The 12,913-nt window shown below is 54.7% G+C and overlaps 1 protein-coding gene across 1 annotated transcript in view; it reads left to right on the top strand.

The window, feature by feature from the left end:
* NUP98 (nucleoporin 98 and 96 precursor) overlaps positions 1-12,913 on the top strand; it is a 33,816-nt gene that overhangs the window by 13,197 nt on the left and 7,706 nt on the right. The window contains exons 17-24 of the mRNA XM_088529824.1: positions 438-576; positions 913-1,090; positions 1,365-1,529; positions 8,139-8,306; positions 9,041-9,194; positions 9,735-10,152; positions 11,388-11,617; positions 12,273-12,542. Coding sequence (XP_088385950.1) covers positions 438-576; positions 913-1,090; positions 1,365-1,529; positions 8,139-8,306; positions 9,041-9,194; positions 9,735-10,152; positions 11,388-11,617; positions 12,273-12,542 — 1,722 coding nt within the window. The remainder of the gene's footprint in view (positions 1-437; positions 577-912; positions 1,091-1,364; positions 1,530-8,138; positions 8,307-9,040; positions 9,195-9,734; positions 10,153-11,387; positions 11,618-12,272; positions 12,543-12,913) is intronic.

Genomic DNA, 12,913 nt, shown 5'->3' with positions numbered 1-12,913 from the left:
CACGAAAATTGCAGAACTGAAAGGTGCTGGAGTGTGGGTGCTAAACTGAGCTCAGCTGCCACCTTTATTGGTGCTTCCTGAGCTGTAGTGAGGAGTCCCCCACCTGAACAGTGTTCTCCATTGCTTTACTGGGTTTACAAAAACCACATAATGAGCTTTAAAAATCTGTATACATACTCCAAATGTGTTGTAAAGCTGAGGGTATAGCTCTCTAGTCATATTGGCAATGTGAATAGCCAAACAGCTTTTTGTTACTCTCCGTGCTGACTGTAAAACAGTTGATAAATCCTCAGTATTTTCACCCTGAAGGAGTCGTCCCTCATAGCCTGCCCTGGAGACATGGCAAAGCTGGGTGGCAGCTGGGGACGAGGTTTTCTAGTGACAGCTGGCGTGTGCACATGGGACTTTGGCCACACTTCCCTTTTTTCTTATTTCAGGTTACGGATCAATTTACTTTGAAGGAGAAGTGAACCTGACTAACCTGAATTTGGATGACATAGTGCATATCCGTAGGAAAGAGGTTATTGTTTACCCTGATGATGAGAGGAAACCACCCATTGGTGAAGGATTAAATAGGTAACTAGGGGTTGTGGGTGGGATTTTTGGGATGGTAGGGGGGATTTTTTTTAATTTACTGCCTAGACAGGGTAAGAATGTCTCGCTGCCTGTGTTTCCCGAAAGGTGTGGATGAAGCAGTTCTGGGGGTAGACTTTCACACTACACTATTGCAGAGTTTCACTACACTATTGCAGAGTTTCTGCAGTTTTTGAAGCAGAGTAATTGCAGTTTTTGAAGTGGAAGTCAATGTAAAAAGTATTTGAGCCCCTATGTTCAGTTCTCTCCTCCTGTGTGTGCGCTGTAAGAGCTTTGCCTCAAAACTCTGTGTTCTCCCTACGCTTCCGTATTTCCCAGACGAGCTGAAGTTACGCTAGATGGAGTTTGGCCTACGGATAAAACGTCTCGTTGCCTCATCAAAAGCCCTGAACGATTAGCAGAGATGAACTACGAAGGCAGACTGGAGTCTGTGTCTCGGAAACAGGGAGCTCGGTTCAAGGAATACCGCCCGGAGACCGGATCCTGGGTGTTTAAGGTAACGACTGTGTCCTCCTAGTTACGAACTGACTTCAGGCCGCTAGGATTTTCTGCAAGTTGGGCTTTCCTGAGAACTTAGTTCCAAAAAAAATCACTCAATTTGTTAAATGCTTTTCAAGTCAAGTTCAAGTGCAGCGCAGGCTGTGCTAACCAGAGTGGTACAGACCTCTGGCTCTGCACGAGGTTGGGTTTAGCGCTGTGCGGAGGTGGCAGCGGTGGCAGCTGCCGTCCCGTCTCCGAGCAGTGCCAGACTCACCCTTCTTGTTGCGCAGGTGGCACACTTCTCCAAGTACGGCTTGCAAGATTCCGATGAGGAAGAGGAGGAGCACCCTTCCAAAGCGGACGCCAAGAAGCTCAAAACCACCCCGGTGCCACCCCCGGGACATCTGCCGCCCCAACAAATGACCTTAAACGGCAAGCCAACACCTCCATCCCAGGTAGAAGGAGGATGATGACTAAAAGCGAATTGATAAAGCGGAGTTTGACGACTAGCTCATTGCCTAGGGCAGGGTTGTTAATGGAGCGAGTAGCCTGGAAACAGAAGAGCAAAACCTTACATAAACTTCAGCCTTGGTCGCTCTTCCGGCTCTTAAATAAGTGTTTGCATGTTCTTTCTCATTAATATACTTGAAACTTCGTCCTGAGAATGTAAGGGTGGGACAGGGAGGGCTTTAAACCCTCGTTTCCTGTTTAGATGGGGGTCTAAATGGGGTCTAGGGAGAATCTAGCATATTTACATCACCTGTGGGGAAAGTGCTCTTGTGATGATTGATGATATGCTATATAACTATAACCCCTTGCTGTGCCTACGTTGAAAGTGACTTTGTGCAATAATATGACTCAATACATCACTTAGTATGCAAGACTGTGTGCTTTATATTTTAAGAACGTGCTCCATTTTAACTAAAAATCCAGCATATGGCCAGCCTTAAAGGAGTAGCTTTTAAGCGTGTCGGGGTTGAGCGTGGTTGGAAGCTCCTGGAGCTTCAGAAAACCTTCACTGCAGGAATTTGTGAGAACATTTGAGCCTTAGAGGGAAGGATTTCATCCTTTCCCTGGTAACCACTTAATGTCCTGTGTTCCCTCAGTTCAGTTGGACTTTCACAGGTGTCTAAGGGGTAACCTGGTGGCAGCCAATGCTCTCCAGCTTCCACATTTAGTTAGTACAGGCACCGTCAGTTAAATCAGGACCTGCTTTGCTGTGGGTAGGAAAATAGTGGCACTTGGGGAGAGAACATGTCCTTTATGCTAGGGTTGATGGTAAGTGATCCTCAAACTACCTGTACCTTTTAAACGACTTGTTGTAAAGCAGGACGTGAGTCCGGGGAGCAGAAGGTGTTTTCCCCAAAGCCCCGTAGGTTGTTGGTTGACGGGCGGTGACAGGCGGTGTCGCGGTGTGCGGGAGGGGCTGTTTCGCGGCCAGGCTTTGGTTGTTGTTTCTGGGCCGCTGCCTGTTGCACCCTCCCACGAGCTGTCACTGCGCCGAAGGGACATCCCGGAGCTGGGCCCGGGATGGGCAGGGCTGTTCCTGGTGTCCCGAGTCCAAGCAGGGAGGCAGCAGCTTCCAGGACCGGGCCATGGAGTCCTCCAGGGCACGGGGTGGAACACTCGGTGCGGAACACTCGTTCCCGGTGCCGGACTAGCACTCCAAAGAGACAGCCGCATTCCTGGGCCGGCCCGTGGACCCGCACAGCCGGCAGCCCCCCCGGCCATGGGAAATCATGGAATCATGGAACGCTCAAGGTTGGAAGGGACCTCTAGGGATCACCCAGTCCAACCCCTGCACACGCAGGGTCACCTAGAGCACGTGGCACAGGACTGCGTCCAAGCGGGTTTGAAGATCTCCAGAGAAGGAGACTCCACAACCTCTCTGGGCAGCCTGTTCCAGGGCTCTGGCACCCTCACTGGGAAGAAATTCTTCCTTAAGTTCCTAAATGGAACTTAATGGCTCTTGTTGCTATCGTTTCATTGCACAGTTAAGTCCACCCTGCTCTGTGGAGCTGCTCTGTAAAACAAGGTTCCTTAAGCTGCTCTGTTTTGTTAGTGGAGCACGTGTGTGTCTACAGCCTCCTCCCAATCCCCTTCCCAGCTTCTTGATGAGGTTGGTGGGACCAGGCAACTACAGGCCAGTGAGCCTCACCTCCGTCCCCGGAAAAGTGATGGAACGGCTCATACTGGCCGTTGTCTCCAGGCACATGGAGGACAAGAAGGTGCTCAAGAGTAGTCAGCATGGATTCACCAAGGGGAAATCTTGCCTGACTAACCTGATAGCCTTCTATGATGAAATGACCGGCTGGATAGACGAGGGGAGAGCGGTGGATGTCGTCTATCTCGACTTCACCAAGGCTTTTGACACCGTCCCTCACAACATCCTCCTGGGCAAGCTCCGGAAGTGTGGGATAGATGAGTGCACAGTGAGGTGGATTAGGAACTGGCTGGATGGCAGGGCCCAGAGAGTGGTGATCAGCGGTGCAGAGTCTAGTTGGAGGCCTGTGGCTAGTGGGGTCCCCCAGGGGTCAGTCCTTGGTCCAGTCCTGTTCAATTTATTCATCAATGACCTGGATGAAGGCACAGAGCGCTCCCTCAGCAAGTTTGCTGATGATACCAAACTGGGAGGAGTAGCCGATACCCCAGAGGGCTGCGCTGCCATCCAGAGGGACCTGGACAGACTGGACAACTGGGCGGTGAAAAACCTCATGCAATTCAACAAGGCCAAGTGCAAGGTCCTGCACCTGGGGAGGAATAACCCCAGACACCAGTACAGGCTGGGGACTGACCTTCTGGAGAGCAGCTCTGCAGAGAAAGACCTGGGTGTCATGGTGGACGACAAGTTGACCATGAGGCAGCAGTGTGCCCTCGTGGCCAAGAAGGCCAATGGGATCCTGGGCTGCATTAAGAAGAGCGTCTCCAGCAGGTCGAGGGAGGTGATCCTGCCCCTCTACTCAGCCCTGGTGAGGCCGCATCTGCAGTATTGTGTCCAGTTCTGGGCTCCACAGTACAAGAGGGATGTGGAGCTGCTGGAGAGAGTCCAGTGCAGGGCCACAAGGATGATCAGGGGCCTGGAACATCTGCCCTATGAGGAGAGGCTGAGGGAGCTGGGCCTGTTCAGCTGGAGAAGAGAAGGCTGAGAGGGGATCTAATCAGTGTATATAAATACCTCAAGGGAGGGAGTGCAGAGGATGGTCATGGTCTCTTTTCAGTGGTGGCCACTGATAGGACTAGAGGAAATGGCCGGAAACTGAAACATCAAAAATTCCATAGGAACTTAAGGAAGAATTTCTTGCCAGTGAGGGTGCCAGAGCCCTGGAACAGGCTGCCCAGAGAGGTTGTGGAGTCTCCTTCTCTGGAGATCTTCAAACCCGCTTGGACGCAGTCCTGTGCCACGTGCTCTAGGTGACCCTGCGTGTGCAGGGGGGTTGGACTAGATGATCTCTAGAGGTCCCTTCCAACCCTAAGCATTCTATGATTCTATGATTCTATGATTCTACCAGGGCTGATGTTTCCAGCAGTGAAAAATACTGGGAACATGCAGGGCGCACCTGGGCTTTTCATGTAGACTCAAATATGTTTAGCCAAAACGTGTCCAGGCCATTAAATAACATATTTAACTTGAATACCATTAGGTTTCATTATGCAAATGCACAAAGTGTCCAGCTCTGTTCCCAAAAACAATGGCAACACGTTAGCATGGCTTGTGAAGGTGCCAAAGCCTTGGTGTGTAAAGCACCTGGAAATGGTTTTTGTGGGTCTAAGGTAAGTGTTTGGGATGTAGAGGTTTTTTTGTCCCTTGCTAACTGGGGTGCTAATGAATTTGTTAGTGTGGCAAGGTCACACCGGGGACCTTGCTGCATTAAAGCACAATGAGGGAAGCAGTGAACTGTTGTGTCTGACCACGTTTGACTTGTAAATTTGTTTGCTGTGCTGTAAACACATGGAGATGTAACTGGTTACCTTTGCTTGCGGGCCTGGCAGTGAGCTCAGTCTTTTCGGGTCTCCTGCTTTAATTTTATCCGTCTAACCTGATAGCCTCTATCATGTTTCTTGGCCGATTGTGATGAAAATTGAAGGAATGAGGTGGATTTAACCCCCTTGGCATGACCTCCCGCGGGCTGCTCCCTTGCTGTGACACATGTGTCCCCGTGTGTGAGCAGGGGGTGGCCTTGCAGGGCCAACGAGGAGCAGGTTGTGCCACGGGGTCAGCAGGAGGATCAGGTCAGGCTTGTGAGGGGCTGCAGGAAGCTTCATGTTCCCTGACCCTGCTCCGCACGGGGGGACTCCAGAGTCTGGGCCCCACGGGACAAGAGGGATGTGGAGCTGCTGGAGAGAGTCCAGCGCAGGGCTACGAGGATGATCAGGGGCCTGGAACATCTGCCCTATGAGGAGAGGCTGAGGGAGCTGGGCCTGTTCAGCTGGAGAAGAGAAGGCTGAGAGGGGACCTGAGCAGTGTCTAGAAGTACCTCAAGGGAGGCAGTGAGGAGGATGGGGCGGCCTTTTTTCACTGGTGGCCACCGACAGAGCTAGAGGAAACAGCCAGAAACTGAAGCACCGAAAGTTCCACAGGGACTTAAGGAAAATTTTTTTAACGGTGAGGGTGCCAGAGCCCTGGAACAGGCTGCCCAGAGAGGTTGTGGAGTCTCCTTCTCTGGAGATCTTCAAACCCGCTTGGACGCAGTCCTGTGCCACGTGCTCTAGGTGACCCTGCGTGTGCAGGGGTTGGACTGGATGATCCCTAGAGGTCCCTTCCAACCTTGAGCATTCTGTGATTCTATGACTCGGGCACAGAGAGGACGTGGCAGGGCAGGAGCAGCCTGGAGGACGCTGGTGGCTTCAGCCAGGGCTTTGGCGCTGCCTCCTGCAACGTCCCCCTGTGCACACGGATGCGCTGCAGGCTGGATGGTCGGGATGGCGAAGGACGCCTGAGCTTGACGGGGTCGTGGTCAGCAGCACAAGTGCAGCTGGGGACCAGCTTTGTCCCTCAGGGTCGATACTGTGGAGGTTGACACAGCGACCGGGTCTGGATGCGCCCTTGGCAAGGCGCGGAATATGGGAATTGGGAAGGGGGGCTGTTGCACTAGGGGGATCTGCGGCTGATCTGGGGATTCCTGCAGCTGGGAGACACGAGCAGAGCGGAACCTGGTGAAATTCAGCACAAGGGAATATGAAGTCCTGCCCCTGCAGAGAAGCAGCCCGTGGACCAGTGCACAAGACGAGGCTGGGGGCATCTTCCCCATGTGTGTAAATACCCGTGAGAGGGTGCGAAGAGGCCGACGGGTGCAGGATCTTCTCCGTGATGGCCGATGATGGGATGAGGCGGAAGGCACCGCTGGAGCCCAGGGAGCTCCTGCTGAACAGAGGAAAACGGGAGTGACCAAGATGAGGAAGGGACCGGAGCAGCCATCGGATGAGGGAGGACTGAGAGAGCGGGGCCTGTCCAGCCTGGAGAGGAGCAGCCTGAGAGGGATGTGACCAACATGGACAAGGACCTGAGGGGAGAGTGCAGGGAGGACGGGGCCAAACTCTCCTGGGTGGTGGCCGGTGCCAGGACAAGGGGTGCCAGGGCCAAGCTGAAGCCCAGGCAGCTCCATGTCCATGTGAGGAAGAACTTCCTTGGTGTGAGGGTGCCGGAGAGGCTGTGGAGTCTCCTGCTCTGGAGATCTCCAACCCGCCTGGATGCGCCCGGGTGCCCCGTGCTCTGGGTGTCCCTGCTGGGGCAGGGGCTGCACGGGGGGATCCCTGGAGGTCCCTGCCACCCTCAGCCCCTCTGGGATCCTCTTGGCTTGCCGAGCAGGGGACCCCCCAGCAGACAGGGGCATCTCTGGTGTTGGAGATGCTCTTGGCTCCCTGGATGCCACCCATGGGCTCCCTGGAGCGGGCAGCCTGCGGATGCGCCTCCGAGCCGGCCGTCCTGCGCTTCTGTCCCCGGAGCAGCCTGTGAGCGATGGCACGTGAGGCCTTTACGGACGCTTGTCCCCAAGCACCCGGGGTTGCCACCGGCCAGAGCAAACCCTGTGACCAGGAGCCCAGCCCGGGGTTACAGAGCCCCGTGTGCCGCCCGCGCTGTGCGGGATGGCGGCTGAGCCGTTACCATTCCCTGGACAGCATTCCCTGCCGCTCCCGTCCTCCGGAATGGTGCTGGTGCGGGAGGGACTCCTGCTGCTGTCGTCTGCTTGGTGCCCTGGTCCGGGTGTCCCTGTCTGCCCCATCCAGCAAGGCTGCAGCAGAGGTGGCTCCAGCTGCGGATCCAGGATTCCAGCCCCATCTGCTCCATGTTCTTCCTGCCCGAGCGCTGCCCGCTCCGGCGCGGAGCTCCAGTCCCCGCTGCGGCCTCAAGTTACTGCAGGGGCATCGAAGTCATCTCAGCTCCACCAGGAAGATGAGCCAGTTGATACCAAGCTCTAGTAAAGGAGACACAAACCTCTAAAAGCAGAGACTTTTCCTTAATGACTTGTTCTATTGACGTGTGGCTCTCTGGAAGAATGACAAATGAGCTTTTCCTCCTGCCTTGGAGCAGCACTACAGAGGAGAAACTTAACCTTGGATCGAATGCAGACTACAGTATTCAGCTTGCCAGCTGCTGTGCTGGAGGTCAGCAGAGTGTCAGTGTGAGACCCACAGCTTCCAGTATCCCGGTTAACAGGAAAACATCCACCTGCGTGTACTCGTGCACCCTGTCACCCTCTGAGGGCTGTGGGTGTCCCCAGGGCCATTGTCCCGTGTGGTGGCCCGTGTTGCGGGCTCCAAGCTGCCTCCCGTGGGCTCCCGCTTGCACCGTGGCCCTTTCCAGAGCGCTGTGGCTGCTCGTGCGGCTCCGTGTCCCGCGTGAGGGTGGACTTGGCTTTACGTGGTTGTGTCCTGGGGAAGGTGCCGTGCCCAAACTCTCCTTGGGGACAGCAGCAGCTGCCCAGGGTGGTGGCAACCTTCAGGAGGGCAGAACGAGGTCGCTCTGCCTTCTGCTTGACTTCAGCTTGCGCTGCCGCGTCCCGATTCTGGAGCAAACGGGCCGTTAATGTCTGAATTCACTGTGGGCTTTTGGCCTGTCCCCGCAGAGCCCCGCGGTGGAGCAGCTGGGCCGCGTGCTGGAGCTGGACAGCGACATGGCCGACATCACGCAGGAGGCGCCGGCGGAGCCGCCGCGGGAGCCGCCCGAGCCGGAGGCCGTGCCGGCCTCCACGCACATCGCGTCGGCGCTGGGCATCAACCCGCACGTCCTGCAGGTGAGCGAGCGCCCCGAGGCCCTTGGGGAGCCCCCGAGGCCCTTGGGAAGCGCTCGTATCCCGGCTTGCCGTCACTGCCGCGCGCACCTACCAGTTTCCACCAGACCGTGCGTTACGGTTGCCTCGAGCGTTAGGCTCTCCCGCTTCTTTGGGGGGCCTTTATGACCTTAACACAGAAATACCACGCGTCTTGGAACCAGAAGTCACACTTTAAAATCCTGCAGGATGTAAGAAGTGGTAATTAAACGGCTAATGAGCCAGAACTAGTCAGAACTGCCTGGGTTCCGGGGATGATTAAGCTGCCTGACCAGCCGGTTCGCACAAGCCCACGAAGGATGACCGTGTTGGTTTGGGGTGTTTTTCATGTGGAAAAAGAGCAGTTTGAACACTCGTGTGCTTCTACCTAGATTTCTAATTTGTAAGCAAACATAAACCTGGAGCTCTCGACCATTAGGTAAATTAAAGTGACAGAATTAGTAAGATCTTAAGGTTTTTTTTTTGATGGAGGATTGGGATAAGCGTGAAGTAGTCCTGACTTAACAGTTAGCTTGTCTAAGAGCATCAGGAGCTGATGAGCTTGAATCACGTGCCTTAGCTGTTGTCTGAGGCTCGTGCCACGCTTTGGTCATGCACAACGTTTGGAAGTTATTTTTGTTGGGAAAGGAGCTGAGCAGGTCAGGTAGCTGCCGTTACCAGGTGATCATTACTGACCAGGCTTGACTTATCATCTCTAGATCATGAAAGCCTCCTTGCTCGCTGATGAGGACGACATGGATTTGATCCTGGATCCTTATCCTGGGAAGCAGCTTACAAAAATGGACACTTCTCAAGAGATCTGCTCTCCGAGGCTCCCTATTTCCGCATCGCAAGGGCATAAAAAACACTCAGGTATCACGAGAAACCGCTTGCAGTGCAAGGAAGAGTTGAATTCCTGCACTGCTAGGCAGGAGCCTGTCTGTGGCTGAATACTGGGCAGAAGAGCTGCGTGCTGGCTGCTGCTTTCAGCTGCAATATATACATTTATACATGACAGCAGGTGTAGGAGGCGCTTCCTGGGCTAAATGGGCAGATGAGAGAGATTTCCATGGGAACAGTTTCAGTCCCGAGATGCCTCAGTTCCAACAGTCCCTACAACAACATCAGCTGAATTAGCGATGACTTTGGAAGCGGCAGGTCTGGGGGTGTTTTCATCACATGTGTCCCGTTCTGGGGTAGCCCCACGTGTCTGTTCTGGGTCACGCAGTGGGACGTGCACGAGGGGCTCTGCTGCTGCAGACCATCACATTGAATTACCATCGTGGACCGCAGCAACTGTTTTCACTGTCTGCTTGGGAAATACTAATATCTTTAGGATATCAGAAACGCATTGCTGAAAATCGAGTGCGCTGATCGGTTAAGTATTTTCTTTGCCTTTCTTCTCCCTTGCAGTCGGTGGCCTGTTGCAGTCCAAATTTGCGAGTGTGTTCTTCCACCAGCCGAGCCCCCCTCAAGAGCTCAAGGGTCCCCGGGCTCTGAGCAGCCCCTCTCCTGCTGCCCCCTGGTCGGTGACGTCCCCGCTGGCGTCCGCCTTCGCGGTGCCTTCGGCGGCGCCCGAGGTGCCCATGAAGACGGTCGGCGTGCGCCGGCAGCAGGGGCTGGTCCCTCTGGAAAGGTCCGTCGCCTTCGGGAAGGGGAAGATGCTCATGGACATGGCGCTCTTCATGGGGCGCTCCTTCCGCGTCGGCTGGGGGCCCAACTGGACGCTCGCGCACAGCGGCGACGAGCTGAGCGCGCCGGGCGCCGCGGAGGATCCGCGGGGCGAGCACGTGGAGTTCGGCTTCCTGCCGACCCCCGTGGCACCCAAATCGTGAGTAGCCTTTTCCTGGGACCGGCTCTGCCCTGGGAAGGAGCCCTCCGAATGGTGGGGCTTTGTTTTGGAAAGTCTCTTCAGTATTCTGCCACAGTATAAGAGGGATGTGGAGGGATATTCTGCTCCACAGTATAAGAGGGATGTGGAGCTGCTGGAGAGAGTCCAGCGCAGGGCTACGAGGATGATCAGGGGCCTGGAACATCTGCCCTATGAGGAGAGGCTGAGGGAGCTGGGCCTGTTCAGCTGGAGAAGAGAAGGCTGAGAGGGGACCTGAGCAGTGTCTAGAAGTACCTCAAGGGAGGGAGTGCAGAGGACGGTGCTGGTCTCTTTTCAGTGGTGGCCACTCATAGGACTAGAGGAAATGGCCACAAACTGAAACACCAAAAGTTCCACAGGAACTTAAGGAAAAATTTCTTGACAGTGAGGGTGCCAGAGCACTGGAACAGGCTGCCCAGAGAGGTTGTGGAGTCTCCTTCTCTGGAGATCTTCAAACCCGCTTGGACGCAGTCCTGTGCCACGTGCTCTAGGTGACCCTGTGTGTGCAGGGGTTGGACTGGGTGATCCCTAGAGGTCCCTTCCAACCCTAAGCATTCTATGATTCTTTCAGGTAAGCTGCAGGGTGTAAGATTTAGCCATGGAGACTTCCTTCAGGTTGCTGCTTTATAAACAATCCACATCTCATAACTGCAATATCCACATATACAAGGCAGTCTTATAGAATAAGGAAATAGCCACGTGATCCAGCAGAGGATTAAAGAGAAGGCTGGTGATTGTCCTGGAAGCCTCTACTCAACTGCTGACGTCTCCACAGGGAGCTTCTTGCTTAACTTTGGAATTCTCAGATGCCTTCAGTTTTGCTACAGCAGCATATAAAGCTTTCCTGAGCTGTGCATACCTAAGCTTCCCTGGACTTAGGTGTTTCATCTTCAGGTCTTCTAAGATCAGTAGATGTTTCCCAACACGTCCCCTTTGGGCGAGAACAAGGTTTGCTCTGAGGGTGCATTGGGGTGTGGTGAGGTTTGCTGAACTCTGGTTGTGGATCCCCTGGCAGGTAACCAGATCCTTCAGAGCCAGCTGCTGCTCTGTGGATCGTGTGTCTCGCTGTCACTTTGTTAAAATCCAGGGCAGGCAGCGTGATGCAGCCACGCCGCTGTGGGTGCCGTTTGCTTGCATGGAAAGTAACTCAAACTTCTCTTTGCTGATTCGTTTTGTGGCTTTTCTGTCATCTCCAGACTCGCAGAATCTTCTTTCAAGGTTCACGTGGAGAAGCTGAGCTTAGAACAAAGGAAGATGGGGAGAGACAAACAACTCTATCTCCTCCCCCTCGAGATCAAGCTGAAGCACAGCACTGTCCATATGGATGAACAGTGTCCTCTTCTAGCACCCAATCCCGGAGTTTCTGTTATTCATGACTATGCTGATTGGGTTCGAAAGGCATCTGATGACCCTGCGGAAACAGAAAGTGAGCGTTGAATAATTCTCTTCGTAGTGGTAAAAGTGAAGCTGTAGAACTGTCCAGGTCAGCCTAACTTCAGGTTGCATCAGGGCCATGAAACGTGGGTAAAATAGAGGAACATCTGCCCTACGAGGAGAGGCTGAGGGAGCTGGGCCTGTTCAGCTGGAGAAGAGAAGGCTGAGAGGGGACCTGAGCAGTGTCTAGAAGTACCTCAAGGGAGGCAGTGAGGAGGATGGGGCGGCCTCTTTTCAGTGGTGGCCACCGACAGAACTAGAGGAAATGGCCAGAAACGGAAGCACCAAAAGTTCCACAGGAACTTAAGGAGAAATTTCCTGACAGGGAGGGTGCCAGAGCCCTGGAACAGGCTGCCCAGAGAGGTTGTGGAGTCTCCTTCTCTGGAGATCTTCAAACCCGCTTGGACGCAGTCCTGTGCCACGTGCTCTAGGTGACCCTGCGTGTGCAGGGGGTTGGACTGGATGATCCCTAGAGGTCCCTTCCAACCTTGAGCATTCTGTGATTCTATGAATTGTCTGTACTCCCCAGCAGCATTTCCGAAGGCAGGGACATGGCTGATTGCCCTGGCCGTGTGCTCTAGCATCAGGATGCGCTCGATGCCGATAGCCGTCCCCTCTCCCGTGTGACCGCTCCTCTCTCCCAGCAGCGGTGGTGCAGCACTGGCTCCTGACGTGGACGCTGTGCGAAGCCATCTGGGGCAACCTGCGGGAGCTGGAGGCCAGCCTGGAGGAGGCCAGCGAGTACGCGCTGGCGCTGGAGCGCCGCAGGGCCTTCTCGCGCTGGCTGGCGCGCACGGCGGCGCCGCGCGTCGACGGCGAGGTGGCCCTGGCCCGCCACGACGCCCACGTGGACGCCGTGTTCAGCTGCCTCACGGGCAGGAGGATCGGCGAGGCCTGCAAGCTGGCGCAGCAGGCGGGTGAGCAGCTCTCCAGGGTTTTTTTCCTTGTTCCAGGGATGGGAAGGCAGCGCAGAACACGCGGGCTTTGGCCGCTCTCATACTGTGTCGTTGGCCACTCCGAGTACTGGGCTTCCCGTGTGGGGTGGTTGTTAACAGGAGGGCATCTTGTCCACTTCTGCTCAAGTCTCCTGTCCTCCGGCTTCCTCGTGAGCCCTTTTTGAGTTACGATGTGAAGTCAGAGTGTTTGGAACCGACCTTTTGCATGCCAACTCCCTTGAGCGTTGACTGCAACAAGCTGCTGCTAAGCCAGTTATATTTGTACATCTCCTCTTCTAGTTTCTTGTCTTTTTTATCAGCTCTTCAAGCTTTTTCCAGCTCAGTTCTTCAAG

Source organism: Tinamus guttatus, unplaced genomic scaffold (genome assembly GCF_059628265.1).
Source record: "Tinamus guttatus ecotype Peru unplaced genomic scaffold, ASM5962826v1 Tinamus_guttatus_pri_ptg000349l, whole genome shotgun sequence".
In the NCBI taxonomy this organism is placed as follows: Eukaryota; Metazoa; Chordata; class Aves; order Tinamiformes; family Tinamidae; genus Tinamus; species Tinamus guttatus.
Note: the sequence above shows the minus strand (reverse complement) of the source record. Positions and strands in the feature narration are given on the sequence as shown.